Raw genomic sequence first — 13,997 nt, forward strand, 5'->3', positions numbered from 1 at the left:
TCCTCCGGCTTCAACTTCCTCCTCTTCCTCCACCACAATCCCCTCGCCCGTTTCCTCCTCGATCTCCACGTCCACGCCACTATCGATGATGCAATCGTAATCGACCCCCTCCACTATTTCGTAAACGTCGCCCCCCACGACGTCCTGGTCATCGTTCTAAGTCAAACGATTCGGCTGGTCCGGTCGACGTTCCTCTATCGTGTAGACGGTGTTGCCGACGCGGAACAGCTCCGTGTGGGGGCGCAGCGTCGGCTCGTGCGTCGCGATGATGCCGGCCTCGATCGGCTCGCCGGTGCGGATGAGGGTGGCCTGGAAAGATGAGGGAGCGATTGTTAGTATGCACTTGTGATGTTAACATTTCGCAACCATTAAAACCATAACTTATCAATTAGTCCTTCGTTATCAATAAGTTAGAAGTTTTATATTTGAACTTAATAGTTCATAAAAAAATTTCAAACAATAAAAAAGTTATTTTTCCCTTTTGATTAGGCTGGTACAAATATTTTTAAAAGTTTTTGTCACCCCCTTCAAAATTGGCCCGAAAAATCAGGGGGCAAAAAAAATATTTTTACAATAAACTTCAAAATTTCAATGAAAATTCAAGTGCAACCAGCTGAAATTAAATTAAAATACATTCTTCTGCGTTTTAAATCATTTTTAGCATGTTTGGGTTTATTAAAAAATCTTAAGATTTTTTGAAAATTTTCGATGCAAAATCTTTTTTTTCGATACAATTTTTGTTTTTGTCAGATCTTAGATTTTTTGAAAACTAATGATTGCAAAACAACTCTCGGGTGAGTTTTCAAAAAGCCGTAAGAGCCACCGTGAGCTCCGACACTAATTTTAATTTTTATCCAAATTGAAACGAAATTTCATTAATTTTTAAGTTAGAGCACTTGAAGGACATGCAGATGAACAATCTCAAACATTTTTGAAATTGTTTTTTCGTAAATAGGTCGAGTACCTTTGCAAAAAAGGCTTTGTTTACCAATGGCTCTTAGGTCTTTTTGAAAACTAATCCGAGAACTGAACTAGTGTAAAATGCATTTTAAAACACTTTTTTCATTTAAATGTGAAGACTATGGCTTGTCATTTAAATTTTTATATTTTTTTATTTTTTTGCCCCCCCCCCTTGACCTCGGCCAGGGCCGAGGGACAAAAACTTTTTTAAATATTTGCATCGGCCTTATGTAAAAACCGTAAAAACTATTGTTATCAGTAAAAACACAAAGACATTTGGGAAATTTGTGCAAACCCTAGTTCTGTGTGTTTTTTTGGCGCAAGACAGTAAGAAAAAGAGCAACTCTCGTTGTCTCAGGGACGTGCAAAGAGACAGTCAATTTGAAAGTTATCATGCTGCTTGCGCACGCTACTCAATCGCCAAAAAAAACCGTTGCTATTTTTTTTTTTTACTTTTTACCTCTATTTATATTTTGTTTGATATTTTTCATTAAATGAAGATGTGTTTTCAATAGATTTATCTATATTTTTATAAAACTAGGAATTTTTAATCTTTTTTACTTCTTTATTTTTACACACTCGTACTGCCGTTCTACGCATAATTGTCCATACATACAAATTTTTTTTTAATTGATTACATTTTAAAGTTGTATTCGATATAATAATATTGAATTTTCTAATTGCCTTGTTGCCTAATGCCGAATCTCAAAACGCAGAATCTTGAAATTAAAAGGACGGATTTTGATTTTTTTTTCTTGCGCGAAGTGAAGTAAACCAAAATACAAATCCAAACAGTTATTACTCAATTTTTTGGCAGAAAAAAAAATCAAAAATGTAAAAAATAGGTGACTAAAAGTGATTTACAAACTCAAAAATTAGAAAATTTAGAATTTGAAATTTAACAAGGAACTCAAAAATATGAATACAAAATTGAATAAAAAATCATAAGGCCGTTGCAAATATTTTGCAAAGTTTATGTCTTAATTTCATTTTTTTTATTTTTTTGCCCCCCCTTCGACTTTGGTCAGAGCCGAGGGGCATAAACTTCAAAAAATATTTGCAACGGCCTAAAAATGTATTTTAAAATTGAGAAAATTCACAAAAAATAAAATGGGATTCAGAAATTTTAAAACACGCATTCGCATTAAAATGCAATAAATAACTAATTCGAAGCTTCAACAATTTTACAATTTAGCCTTTTATAAATAGAAAAATTCATATTAAAAAATCAAAAATTAATAATTTAAAAAAATTAAAACTTCAGAACATCAAAAATTCAAATATTGAACAATGTTACAATAAAAAAAACCTAATTATATTTTTTCTAAAACTGTTAATAATAAAAAAAAGTAAATCAAAAAGTTTTTTAAACTCGAAAAAATTATCGGTTTGTATTCTATTTCCCAAAGAGTTTTTAACCTTTAATATGACTCTAAAAAATATGTTGTTGTTTTTAAATTTAAGATGGCGGCAAAAGTAGCAGCATTTCAAAATTTGGTAATTTCAAAAATAAAAAAAATCCGAAATTCTTTGATTTAAGAATTTGAAATTTTAAGATTAAAAGGATTTAGAAATAATAAAATTTAATTCCAGAATTTGAAAACTTCAGAGATTTAGAATGTTAGAGTTTTATTTTTATTTTTTATATCAGAATTTTTATTTTTCCAGATTTAATTTTTAAATTCATTTTTTTTACATATGTTTGCTTTTCTGAATATTTTAATCTCTTTATTTTTTTTCTCTCGAGAACCTCAAGCTTTCTCTTTGACCGAAGAGCCATTTTGCATTATTTGTGGGATTGCTTGTATAAAAAAGTGTTTTTTTGCAAGGTAAAGTTATGATCGAGCGACCAAATACATATTTTTTTTTTCGAAGATATCAGGAAATCCTCAACACGTCTTAAACTATTTCAAAATATCCTAAATATTTAATATTTCAGACGGTAGATTTAACCTTCTTGGTCATTCGCTGCCCTAATCAAACAAATGGGTTTTTACAAAATTTTCAGCTTAAATTTTAAATTATTTATTTAAAAAAAACATAATTTTTGGTCTAATACACTTTAAAACTTTTTACAAACATTTAAGATTTTTGAATTTTAACTGGACTTAATTTTTTCCCGGTTTGTCAGTCGAATTTCCTAGTTTTTTTCCAGGATTTCACCCGGTGGAATCTAATTTCCGACTGTTTTCTGGTTTTCCCGGTTTTTTTTTTCCCGAGGTGGCCCCCTGTCGTAAATATTGCTTGAAATTTGTATGCAACAGCAAACATTTTCATGAAAAAAATACCCGTGATTGGCAGGCTAATTTTTAGCCTGGCGTTGGCTCAATTTTTACATTTTTATCCTTTAAATTTATTTTATTGAAATTTTGATAATTGCATTGATGGAAACAGTAACTTTTGATACTTTTTGTTTAATTAAATGTGTTAATTTCCAGTTCATGTAATCCCACATAAAAAATGTGTAATTTTATCTCATTTTCTACTGATAAGGTGAAATCCGTATTTTTTCACACATAAATTTAGGAAAATTTCCATAAAAAAATAGTTTTACGCCATCCATAAAAATAACAATTTATCAACTGGAAAGTTTGGGCTTCCTCACTTGTTGAGATTACCTATTCATTCACGCAGTTTAAGATTTTTGATGATTTGCAATATCACATAAAAACCGTGTGATTTTGCTTACGTTGGTCATCAGATCAAACCAAAAAAAAAAAAAAAAAACAAAAAAAAACTTGTCTCGTCTGGGTTTTTGTTGGAGTTTTGCGGAACCACACATCCGGACCCAATTACCTTGGAATTGTCCGCCAGGTTCCTTACCATTCTGAAATGGGTCATTGAAAGCAGTGCGAAGGCTAACATCACACCACATATATTTATTAAAAAGCTTGAAAGATCATTCAGTTTTAGTCCTTTTCAGTCACGATAGAGAAGTTTTAGTAGTCCATATAGTGTTTCATCAAGTTACTTTTATTATTTGTATTCATTTTTCAGATAACAGCTTTTAGAATTACTTCTTGTTTTTTTTTTTTATCAAATACTCAGCACATTTTTGAAGATTCTGCGTTTATGAAGACTTAAATCAGGTGTAATCGATTACAAGATGTAACGTGGAAACTACTTATTGCGTGTAATTTACGTATGTCAACAATAAAAAATGACTTTAGGACAGTGTCCTAGTGTGGCTTGACAAGTTCAAATGAAATAACAGCAACAGGGTAAAAATAAATTCAAAAAATCAACAAAAACTGTCGGAATTAAAACGCTCACGCTACCTGATTCAGATTTCCGATGGCGAGCTGATGTCCGTCCAGCGTCTGCACCTGGGCAATCGAAAGCGAGGTCGTTCCGTCGGCGTTTTCGTGCTGGGTGACCACGTGCTGCTGCCCGTTGGCGGCGGCCTGCTCGAGCTGTTGTGCCTGCGCCTGGGAAACCGTTACCGATATCGTGCCCGAGGTGTCGATCGTGGTCTGCTGCTGTTGGGCCGCCTGCTGGGCTGCCTGCTGCTGCTGCTGCTGTTGGTCGCCGCCAGCCGTGCCAGTTCCGTTGCCATTGGTTCCGCTCGTGTTTGCCTGTCCGTTTGCGCCGCCTGCGGGGAAGGAGAAAGGGAGGGAGAAGATTGTCAGTTAAACTAGCTTGTGTCTACCTTGAAAGCTCCCTCGCAACTTACCCTTGCTCTTCTTGACGCGTTCCTTCTTGGCGCCCGGTTTCTTAAAGTGCCGCAGCTCCAAGTGGCGACGCAGGTTGCGGGACTGGCGAATCACGGCTTGGCAGATCGGACATGTGGCCGGCTGCTCCGACTGGGACTTGTTCTTGATTTCTGAAACAGTGTACGGGAAATGAACTCAATGACCCCTCAAGCTCTCGGAAACGAAACCCCAAAACCTACTAATTATGCCGTCCTTGGAATCGATGACCGAGGCTCCGTCCGCGCTGGCTTCCTTCTTGATGTCCTTCACAACGTTGGCCGCTTCCTCCGCGCTGTTCACGATGATCGTCTGGATGGTTCCTTCCTCGTCGGTTTTCATGACCTTGGCCGCTTGGGTTCCTCCCGCCGAGACGGTTGCCGATGCCTGGGGTGACTGTACGGTGATGGTTCCGGTTGCGTTGGTTCCGCCCGACTGCGAGGGTTTCTTCGTGCGTTGCTTGCGCTTGCGGGTCGGCAGGAACTGGCTGATGACGTCCTTGGTAACCTCGTCGCTCATCTGGTCGGGGGTGATTGTTTCGATAACCTGGGCCTGGACTGTTTGGGTGGGGGTCAGCGTCGTGATGAGATCTTCAGTCTGGATAGGGGTTGGAAAACGGAGCGTTTGTTGAATTTAAGTGTCATACAAACGGTGAGGATATAGAAGCTTCTGTTTCACAACAAGAGATTTCCTGAATTATGTCCTCCTCTTGCCATGCAAACTAACAAAATTTAGAATTTAGTAGAATTTTTCAAAGCTACGATCATTTTTTTTTTTGTTTTTTTCCAACTATTGATTTCATGATATTTTTTGAAAATTTAAAAAATTGATTTTGAACCATTAAGCTTTCAAAATTTTGAAAAATCTTAAATTCTTTAGTTCTGAAATTCTAAAATTCTAAAAATCTAAGATTTTAAAATTCTAAAATTCTAAATTTCTAAAATTCTAAAATTCTAAAATTCTAAAATTCTAAAATTCTAAAATTCTAAAATTCTGAAATTCAAAAATTCAAAAATTTTAAAATTTTGAAATTCTAAAATTCTAAAATTCCAAATTTCTAAAATTCTAAAATTCTAAAATTCTAAAATTCTAGCATTCTAAAATCCTAAAATTCTAAAATTCTAAAATTCTAAAATTCTAAAATTCTAAAATTCTAAAATTCTAAAATTCTAAAATTCTAAAATTCTAAAATTCTAAAATTCTAAAATTCTAAAATTCTAAAATTCTAAAATTCTAAAATTCTAAAATTCTGAAATTCTAAAATTCTAAAATTCTAAAATTCTAAAATTCTAAAATTCTAAAATTCTAAAATTCTAAAATTCTAAAATTCTAAAATTCTAAAATTCTAAAATTCTAAAATTCTAAAATTCTAAAATTCTAAAATTCTAAAATTCTAAAATTTTGAAATTCTAAAATTCTAAAATTTTAAAATTCTAAAATTCTAAAATTCTAAAATTCTACAATTCTACAATTCTAAAATTCTAAAATTCAAAAATTCTAAAATTCAAAAATTCTAAAATTCTAAAATTCTAAAATTCTAAAATTCTAAAATTCTAAAATTCTAAAATTCTAAAATTCTAAAATTCTAAAATTCTAAAATTCTAAAATTCTAAAATTCTAAAATTCTAAAATTCTAAAATTCTAAAATTCTAAAATTCTAAAATTCTAAAATTCTAAAATTCTATTATAAAACTCTAAAATTCTAAAATCAAAATTTTCAATTCTTCAAATCTTTATTTCTGAAATCTAAGTTCTAAAATTCTTCAACTCTTAAATTTTAAATTTATGAAATTCTTATTTTTTATAAAAATTCTTCAAATTAATAATTCTGAAATTCCAAAAATAAAAAAAAAATATTAAAAAATTAAAAATTCTAAAATTCTAAAATTTCGAAATTATTGAATTATGAAATTAGTAAATTATTCAATTCAAATCTTCATTTCTGAAATCAAAATTCTAAAATTCCAAAACTCTAAAATTCAGAAAATTTAAAATTATGATTTTTTTTTAAACGCTTCAAATATTCAATTCTGAAATTCCCAAATTCAACAATTCAAAAAAATTAAAAATTCAAAAAGTTTAAAAAAAAATCTGAAATTTCAAAATTCTAAAATTCATGAACTCTGTTTTATCAAACTTTATAAAATATCAAATTTTTAAATTCCAAAATCCTGAAATTCTAAATTTTTTATTTGTAAAATTATTTTTTTATAATTTTGATTTTGAAACTCCTAAACTTTCTCATTAATTTAAAAAAAAATTGTTTACTTCAAGAGGTTTCGTTTAATTTTTTTGATTTTTTATTGTTTTTATATTCGTTTTTGGTTTGAAGTAAATTTAGTAAATCAAAAGTTCAAGAGTTCAAAAAATCAGAATCTAAAATTTTTAAATTCTAAATTTCTATACATTATTCAACGAAAATATGTCATTCAACGCGATTCGTTCGATGTCTCCGGACCGAAAGTTACTCACGCAAACATTGTTTCCCACGTCGATGACCGCCTTGACGGTCTGGTGGTTCTGGGGCACCAGCGTCGGATGCAGCTGGATCGAGGTCGTGTACGTGGTGTTGTCGTCCTTGTGCGACACCGTCTGCGGCGCCAGGCCCTGGATGTTGAGACAGTGGGCGGCCTGCAGCAGGGACGGCAGCTGCGAGTGGTCAACACTCACCTCGCCGCGGTACACAAACTCCAGCAGCGCCTCCAGGTCGTTGGCGTTCACGCCGGCCAGCATGACGACCGGATGTTTGCACGGGGTGTTCTAAGGGGTGGGAGAGGCGAGAAAGAGACGGAACGAAAACAGAGAAATTTAGTTAGCGACGAAAAAAAGAAAAGAAAGAAAGATGAGCATCATTATCGATTTGACCAAAAACACTCCGCGCGCGCGAGTGATCGTGAGCATTATTCTCTTCCAACGCTTTTCACTGAAGAGCAACCCTCGTGCGAGGTTCCTCCGAACCTTCCTCTCTACTCTACACACAGTTCAACACTCTGCTCTGTTCTGCTGCTGATCAACAAACGAGATTCTCATTCCAGTTGGAAGAGCCGATGGTGGTCGGATTCTGAGACATTCAACAAAGCATCAAAACGTACACAGAGCGCGCGTAATCAGCGCTGAACCGTGTGGGAGACGCGGAGCAGGGCGGAGAAGGACCAGCCTCTTCCTTAACACGCTGCTCTGAGGCTCACAGGTCATCTCTGGTGCTGCTCAGCGCTTCTCCCGCCAGCTCTTCGCCACTTGACGCGCGCGTGTGTACTCTTGTGTTGTGGTTGTGCACAGCGCACACAACTCTTGATTCTCTTGATTATACCGTCCGTCGTCGTCTTCTTCGTTGTGTTCCCGGTCCTTATCCTCATTTCACTTCTCTCCTTGGACTTGCGAGTCCAAAACAACGGTGCACAAGCAGCGCAACATATCATCATCACAGAGACACGTTCACCTCTCTCGTTCTCTGCTGCTGAGGCTACCCTCTGTGCTGGAGTTGTTTGAGACACCCTCGTTTGAAAAGCGCTTTCATCAGAGAGCAGCAGCAGCAGCAGCACATGCGGTAGAAAGCATTCACACCGCGGGCACTGAAGGGAGGTCGAGACGAGGCGTCTCTCGCAACCGGGCGATAAAACGAAACATAAAGTAGACCGCCAGAGCTTGAATGGCTGCGTTGAGTAGCGGTTGTGCGGTGTTCAGGGCTGGCTTTGCTGCTGTGCCTCCGTCCATTCCTCGTTCAAGTCAAAGGCGGTCGAGTTCATGCGGGAAAAGGTAACTATCACGCTTTGAAGCGTTGGGTTTCTTTGATGCCGTGGCTATTGGGTTCGCGGTGGTTGTTGAAATTCAGCTGGTACACCGCAATGGATGGTTCGCGAAGGTCCGCGACGGAGACACGGTAGGGTGCACGTATCGGTACTTGTACAGGGCGATGTAGGTAAGGGAAGAGCGAAGTCATATCATTATCTATCTTAATTGTTGTCGAGCGTTTACCTAACACAGACTTCAAAAATGAGTTTATCTATGTAATCATCAAACTCTTCAAATTGTATCGTCTGCAAAAGCCAACATTACAGGAATGAGCTATGAATATCTTAGTTGTTCTTCAAATGAGTCTTCCGTACTGATCATCACATTAAACCGTCTGACATTATAGGAATAAGCTATGAATATCTTAGTTGTTCTTCAAATGAGTCTTCTTTACTGATCATCACATTATATCGTCTGCAAAAGCCAACATTACAGGAATAAGCTATGAATATCTTAGTTGTTCTTCGAATGAGTCTTCCTTCCTAATTTTGACACTGGTGCACAGTTTATACTAACAGGCTATCGTAACCAATAAAACAACAAATTACAATTACACTAAATTTCACTTCTCTTAACACTGAATGGCTCTTATGTTTCATGGCCTACTACACTTCTAACAATTTTAAACACTGATCAACATTATCAGATATCGATGCTCCCAGTACTTGCTTGCGAAGTCTGTGTTCGGGAAACGATTGTATGTAAGTCTTGCCATGAGTCTTAACCATTTGAACGTTGTCGTTGTCAGATATTCAAATTATTCCAACACCCGCTGTAGCGACCAGCAAACACACAAAACGGTCCCTTCTCCTCACTTCCCTTCACTACCTTCTACCCGGGTGTTTCGAGGGAAACCCAACTCGGTACTTTACTGCCTTCGCGTACCTTTCTACCGGCCGTCGTTTCGTTTTGACCCGACCTGTAAATTTCTCGAAGTTACGACCACCGAACTCTACCCGTAAAACAACGCGAAAATCTCCGATAACTCACCTTCAGCAGGTCCAGCAGAAAGGGGCTGGCCGCGCACAGGACAATCTTGTGGGCCGGAAAGCTGCGGCCACCGGCGGCCAACGTCACGTCCACCAGGTCGCCGTGGCATCGCAACAGCTGGACGGCGGACACCAGCGACGTTCCGTAGTCGCCCCACGTCAGTGAGTACAGAGAGTTTATCGGTAGTGACATTTCGTCCCCCTCCTTTCACTTGCTGTTGTTGTTTTCTACTGTATTTGACTTGTTTTGTCGACGTGTTTTCTTATTCGAACTCCTGCACAAAACCGCACTTTTTATTTTAGTTATTTCTACGCCACTCTATTACTATTCCGAGTCGTCGTGTATTCCCCCCACACAAACACACACCGCTCACTAGACCCCGGTCGCCTTTCGGCGTGTATTTTTTCACTGACTCTGGTTGTACAATTCTACGACTTTTGCCTTTTTCCCACTCTGGTCGGCGGCTTCAACCAACTCACGCCACACACTAGCTGCTGTCCGTCGTAAACTCTGCATTTAGAAACGAAAAGAAAGAAATAACCTGGATCAGTGTTGCTGTAACGAGGTTGGAAGGAGAAATGTTCGAGAAATTTTGTGTGTTAAAATTTAAAATATTTTTGATACTCGTTAATCTCTTTCCCGAAGACTTTAAATCGATTTAACTCCTTCAACATACAGAGCGGATTTGTTGTTCGTAGTCAAAATGTTGTTGACATTTCAACCCAATTGTTCGGCGATTTCCGAGCACGTGGTTTTAAGCTTTTTCCCATATGCAAAAACAGCAAGCTGAGAAAAACGCATTTGAAGTTTGTCCCATACATAAGGCTACGTGTCAAGTTTTCGTGAAAAACTGGATTTCCTCTTGATTTCTAGAACAAAGTACTGGATGTTATAGGCTTTTCTGAAAGAGCACACGATTTTAAACCAAACTGCATTATTAACTCAAAAACGATGAAATGCATATGGGACATTATTGCGTGGCATTTGAAAAGGTCGTATGTGCGTCGGACATAAATTACATAAATAAAAACTTTTTTCAGTTTTTTTTTCTCTGAAGATTTATGTTTAATCTCAAATTTTTCTCTGAAGATTTATGTTTAATCTCAAATTTGAACTAGGGGAACAGCATATAATTCCATCGAGAACCTAATGTTGGCATATCAGCACTTTGGTGTTCAGTTACAGCTAGTTTAAAGCATTTTCGACAAAAATTTAGTTAGTGTTCTGAAAGCGTAATTGATTTTTATACAACGGACAGGAAATATCAAACAAATTTTATTTTGTTTCAAGGAAACTGAAGCTATTCAGTTTTTAGTTCAGTTCAGTGTGTTGTGTTGCTTTTCTTGAATGGCCAAGGAGAACTTTGTTTTATTGATCTAATAAATGTTAAATGTAAAAAAATATAACGTAATGCTTGTAATTATCTCGCATATATATACAAAAAAAAGTAAAAACCGAGGTAGAAACAAGGGTAGAAACTAACAAAAAACAGAATTTGAGAATAAATTATGCATCTATTTCATACGACCTTTTCAAAAACCATACGTAAACAATATTGACAGCGCCTCTGGTGGGGACTTCAGGAAATTGCATGCGTGCCAGATCCCTGATTTAACCCTCTTACGCCGTTACTCCAAAGCACCACTAATTTTTGTCCTCAAAATTAAATTCCTCTGCAACCATACACTTTATCAACCTGCATTAGTTTATATAGAATGTTAACTTATAACCATTAAAATTTCATCATGTTTGGTCGATCTAGATACGAGTAATGTAGAAAAACGCAAAAAATCTCGACTTTGCTCTGGGCGGAAAGGGGTTAAGGGACGTGTAGACGAACAATTTAAAGTATTTTTGAATTTGATCATTCGTAATTTGAACGAGAAAATTGCGTTTCAGACCAGTTTTGAGCACGCTGTATCTTTTGAAATGAGCAAGATAGAACAATGAGAACATGAAAATAATAAAAAGAAAAAAGAAGATTTTTCCATACAAATTTGGGAGAGTTGTTTGTGGACCTAAAATCAACTGAAAAAAACTTTGTTCTGGTTTGATTATCCCACTATGTATTGCTGACTAAATACAAAAAAAAATGAATGCATAGATAAAGAGCTTCGATAGAACCTGTCGAATGTAAACAAATCATTTTTGTCTCCCTCTCAAAACAAAGCCAAACGCTTTGTCAAACGTCTACGAGATTCCAATAAGCGGCAAGGACTCGGAGAGTTTCAAAATTTAAAAATTTTCTCCCGAAAAAAAGAAAAGAAAACCATTCTCCCACTGTTTGTAAACAATAAACTAATTCGCTCTTCTCCTCATCTCAATCCCTAATCATTTTGGCAACACTGCTTTTCTCACATCACTGCACCCCCTTCCACCACTCTATCTCTCTCACCCTGTTCCTACGACCTAAAACAAGCTCGCGCACACTCCCCTCTCTCTCTGCCGTACTCTTCCGTCTCTCTCGCTAGCTCTCGCTCTTCTCCCCGCGTTCCGCTCCGCTCTGTCGCTACCGCCTTCCTCTACCCTCTCTTGGGTTGAGCGCGCGTGAGCGTTACTTTTCTGCTCGGGCGAGAAAAATGAAGGGAAGAGGTCGAAAGGAAAAAAAATCGACAAAATTTTCGGAGCGCTTTTTTTTCCTTGCGTCGGAGTGTCCAACCCGTTGAAAGGTTCGAAGGTTTGGGTTAAGGGTTTCCATGGGTTGGATGTGGAGTGGGTTTTTTTTTTAAGTTGAAGTTAAGAAAGAGGGTTTCCGCGGGAACAGAGTAGATTCGAGATTGTGGGAGCTTGTGGGAATATCTATCCGAATCTCCCGGAGAATCCTGCTCCAGGTTCCTCCGGAGTGTGCAACCGATAGCCTAGCGCTCTTGGGAGCTCTTCTTATTCCGCTCTGCTCTGGGGCCTCCACGGAGCACTTTCCTGGTGCTTCTACTTTTTGGTAGTCTTTTTTCACACACGCATACACACACATACACACTTTCCCAAGATGTCTCTCGAACAACAGCGAGGAGAAAAAGAAGAGACCTTTACCGTGCGAGTTAGCGCCTAAAACCTCCGGAAAACGCTGCCCCAGGGCACGTTGACACGATAGGTGACCGATTCTGGTACCGGAAATGACCGATTCGACCTGAAAACCGTGTGGCCGATTCCCGAAGCACCACCACGAAAAAACCTTTTTTTTCTACACTTCTCTCTATATTTGTGACAGAGCCACAGTAGGCCACTTTTTACTCCTATTCTTCTTCTTCCTGCTGCTTCTCTTCTTTGAATCCCTCCGCCAGAGAAGAGATACTCTGTGTAGTCTCGCGCACACACCGACACCAACTACTGAGCAAACTCAACTGAGCTAAGCTCGCAACTCCCAACAACCGCTGCCTGAGTTTTCAGCTCTTCGGTTCTCCGAACGATCAACCGAAGCAGGCCACACACAAACACATCACGACACACACACACACACACACACACATGCACACGTTATATTAAGCAATGATGGCCGCGCGCTCTGCTCTTGCGCCGTTTCGCTCAAACAAGAATAGTCTCCTAAAAGTGAATATTTCCGAGCTATGTGCTCCTTCTCACCCTTTCTCTTTTTCTTTGCACTTTTTGGGCCAGCAACCATAAGAAGAGGGACCGAACAAGAGAGATGTGTGAACACTTTCGAGAAAGCGGACTGGCACACACAAACTCTCACACACTACGGCTACTCACTTTGCTACACTGGTGGCTACAACGTTGCACAGAGTTGAGAATGGGACGTGCCTAAACTACGTAGCTGTTTACTGGACTAAAATAGACGTACCTGAACTAACCTTTGAAAGGACAAGATAACAAACTGCAACTCGATTAAAAAACCTCTACCTTAACTATGGACGACCCACGCCTACCAGCAGTCCAACGTTGGACGTGGAAGAGCGCTTGCGAGCAAAAATCGATTTTTCCCTCGACTTGACAGAGAGAGGGAAACAGAAACAGAGAGGGAGAGGGTAGAAGAGGCAGAGCGTGCGTGGAACGGTGCACTACAGTGAGGGTCGAAAGTCTCAGGAACGTGGTTGGTGATCGGCAGAGGCACTTCTCAAACGCCGACGTCTAATGACACTACACTTAGACGCCCTTGTTCACAATCGGGTCACTAAAGGGGCAAGCCACAACTCACAGCGAACGACTCGGGGAACACCCTACCGCGTATTTAGTACGTTATTTACGAGCAGATATCTTTCGATAATTCTTTGTGCGTGTTTTGAGAGTGTCCTGCAAACTTAATACACTTCTTTGTTGGCCCAGCCAGGGCTGAGCTTGAGGTTTTTTTAACAAATTTAATATTTAGCGCAGCCTCCTTAAACAATTTGGCTTCCTCAGCAGGGCGCAAGAGAAACTTAGCATTTTGCAAATTTGCCAGGTTGCCGATTTGTGCTGCGCCTTCATGAAAAAGATAAACGCTCTCAGGAGGCCCCAGGGCGTCCAAATTGCAAATCCTTTGCAGAGTATTTTCGTATCAATCCGCTTGCTGTCTTTCGCGTTACCTACATTTTGCCTTACCTAAAACGAGAAAAAAAATTGCTCAAGAAG

The 13,997-nt window shown here is 38.1% G+C and overlaps 1 protein-coding gene across 4 annotated transcripts; it reads right to left on the reverse strand.

Moving 5' to 3' along the window:
• Positions 1–129: 129 nt before the first annotated feature.
• LOC6032269 (transcription factor GAGA) lies at positions 130–13,149 on the reverse strand. Of its 4 annotated transcripts, none has more exons than XM_038256413.1 (7): positions 13,011–13,149; positions 9,432–9,941; positions 7,122–7,409; positions 4,853–5,246; positions 4,634–4,789; positions 4,239–4,552; positions 130–309 (listed from the first exon to the last, which is right to left on the reverse strand). In XM_038256413.1, the coding sequence occupies exons 2-7, from the start codon at positions 9,621–9,623 to the stop codon at positions 157–159; spliced, it is 1,497 nt and encodes a 498-aa protein (XP_038112341.1). In that variant the 5' UTR covers positions 9,624–9,941; positions 13,011–13,149; the 3' UTR covers positions 130–156. The 4 variants fall into 4 exon arrangements, with proteins under 4 accessions (XP_038112341.1, XP_038112342.1, XP_038112339.1 ...); XM_038256414.1 differs by lacking the exon at positions 13,011–13,149 and adding an exon at positions 12,462–12,818 and having other exon boundaries at positions 4,634–4,783; XM_038256411.1 differs by lacking the exon at positions 13,011–13,149 and adding an exon at positions 12,462–12,815.
• Between the last annotated feature and the right edge of the window lie 848 nt (positions 13,150–13,997).

Source organism: Culex quinquefasciatus, chromosome 2, assembly GCF_015732765.1.
Source record: "Culex quinquefasciatus strain JHB chromosome 2, VPISU_Cqui_1.0_pri_paternal, whole genome shotgun sequence".
Taxonomy (NCBI): domain Eukaryota; kingdom Metazoa; phylum Arthropoda; class Insecta; order Diptera; family Culicidae; genus Culex; species Culex quinquefasciatus.

Coding starts and splice junctions, on each gene's coding strand:
- LOC6032269 (XM_038256413.1), bottom strand. CDS start 9,623: ATGTCACTACCGATAAACTCTCTGTACTCACTGACGTGGGGCGACTAC. Junction 5,247..7,121: donor ACGTGGGAAACAATGTTTGC/GTGAGTAACTTT, acceptor ACCCCTATCCAG/ACTGAAGATCTCATCACGAC. Junction 4,790..4,852: donor TTCCAAGGACGGCATAATTA/GTAGGTTTTGGG, acceptor TCCCGTACACTG/TTTCAGAAATCAAGAACAAG.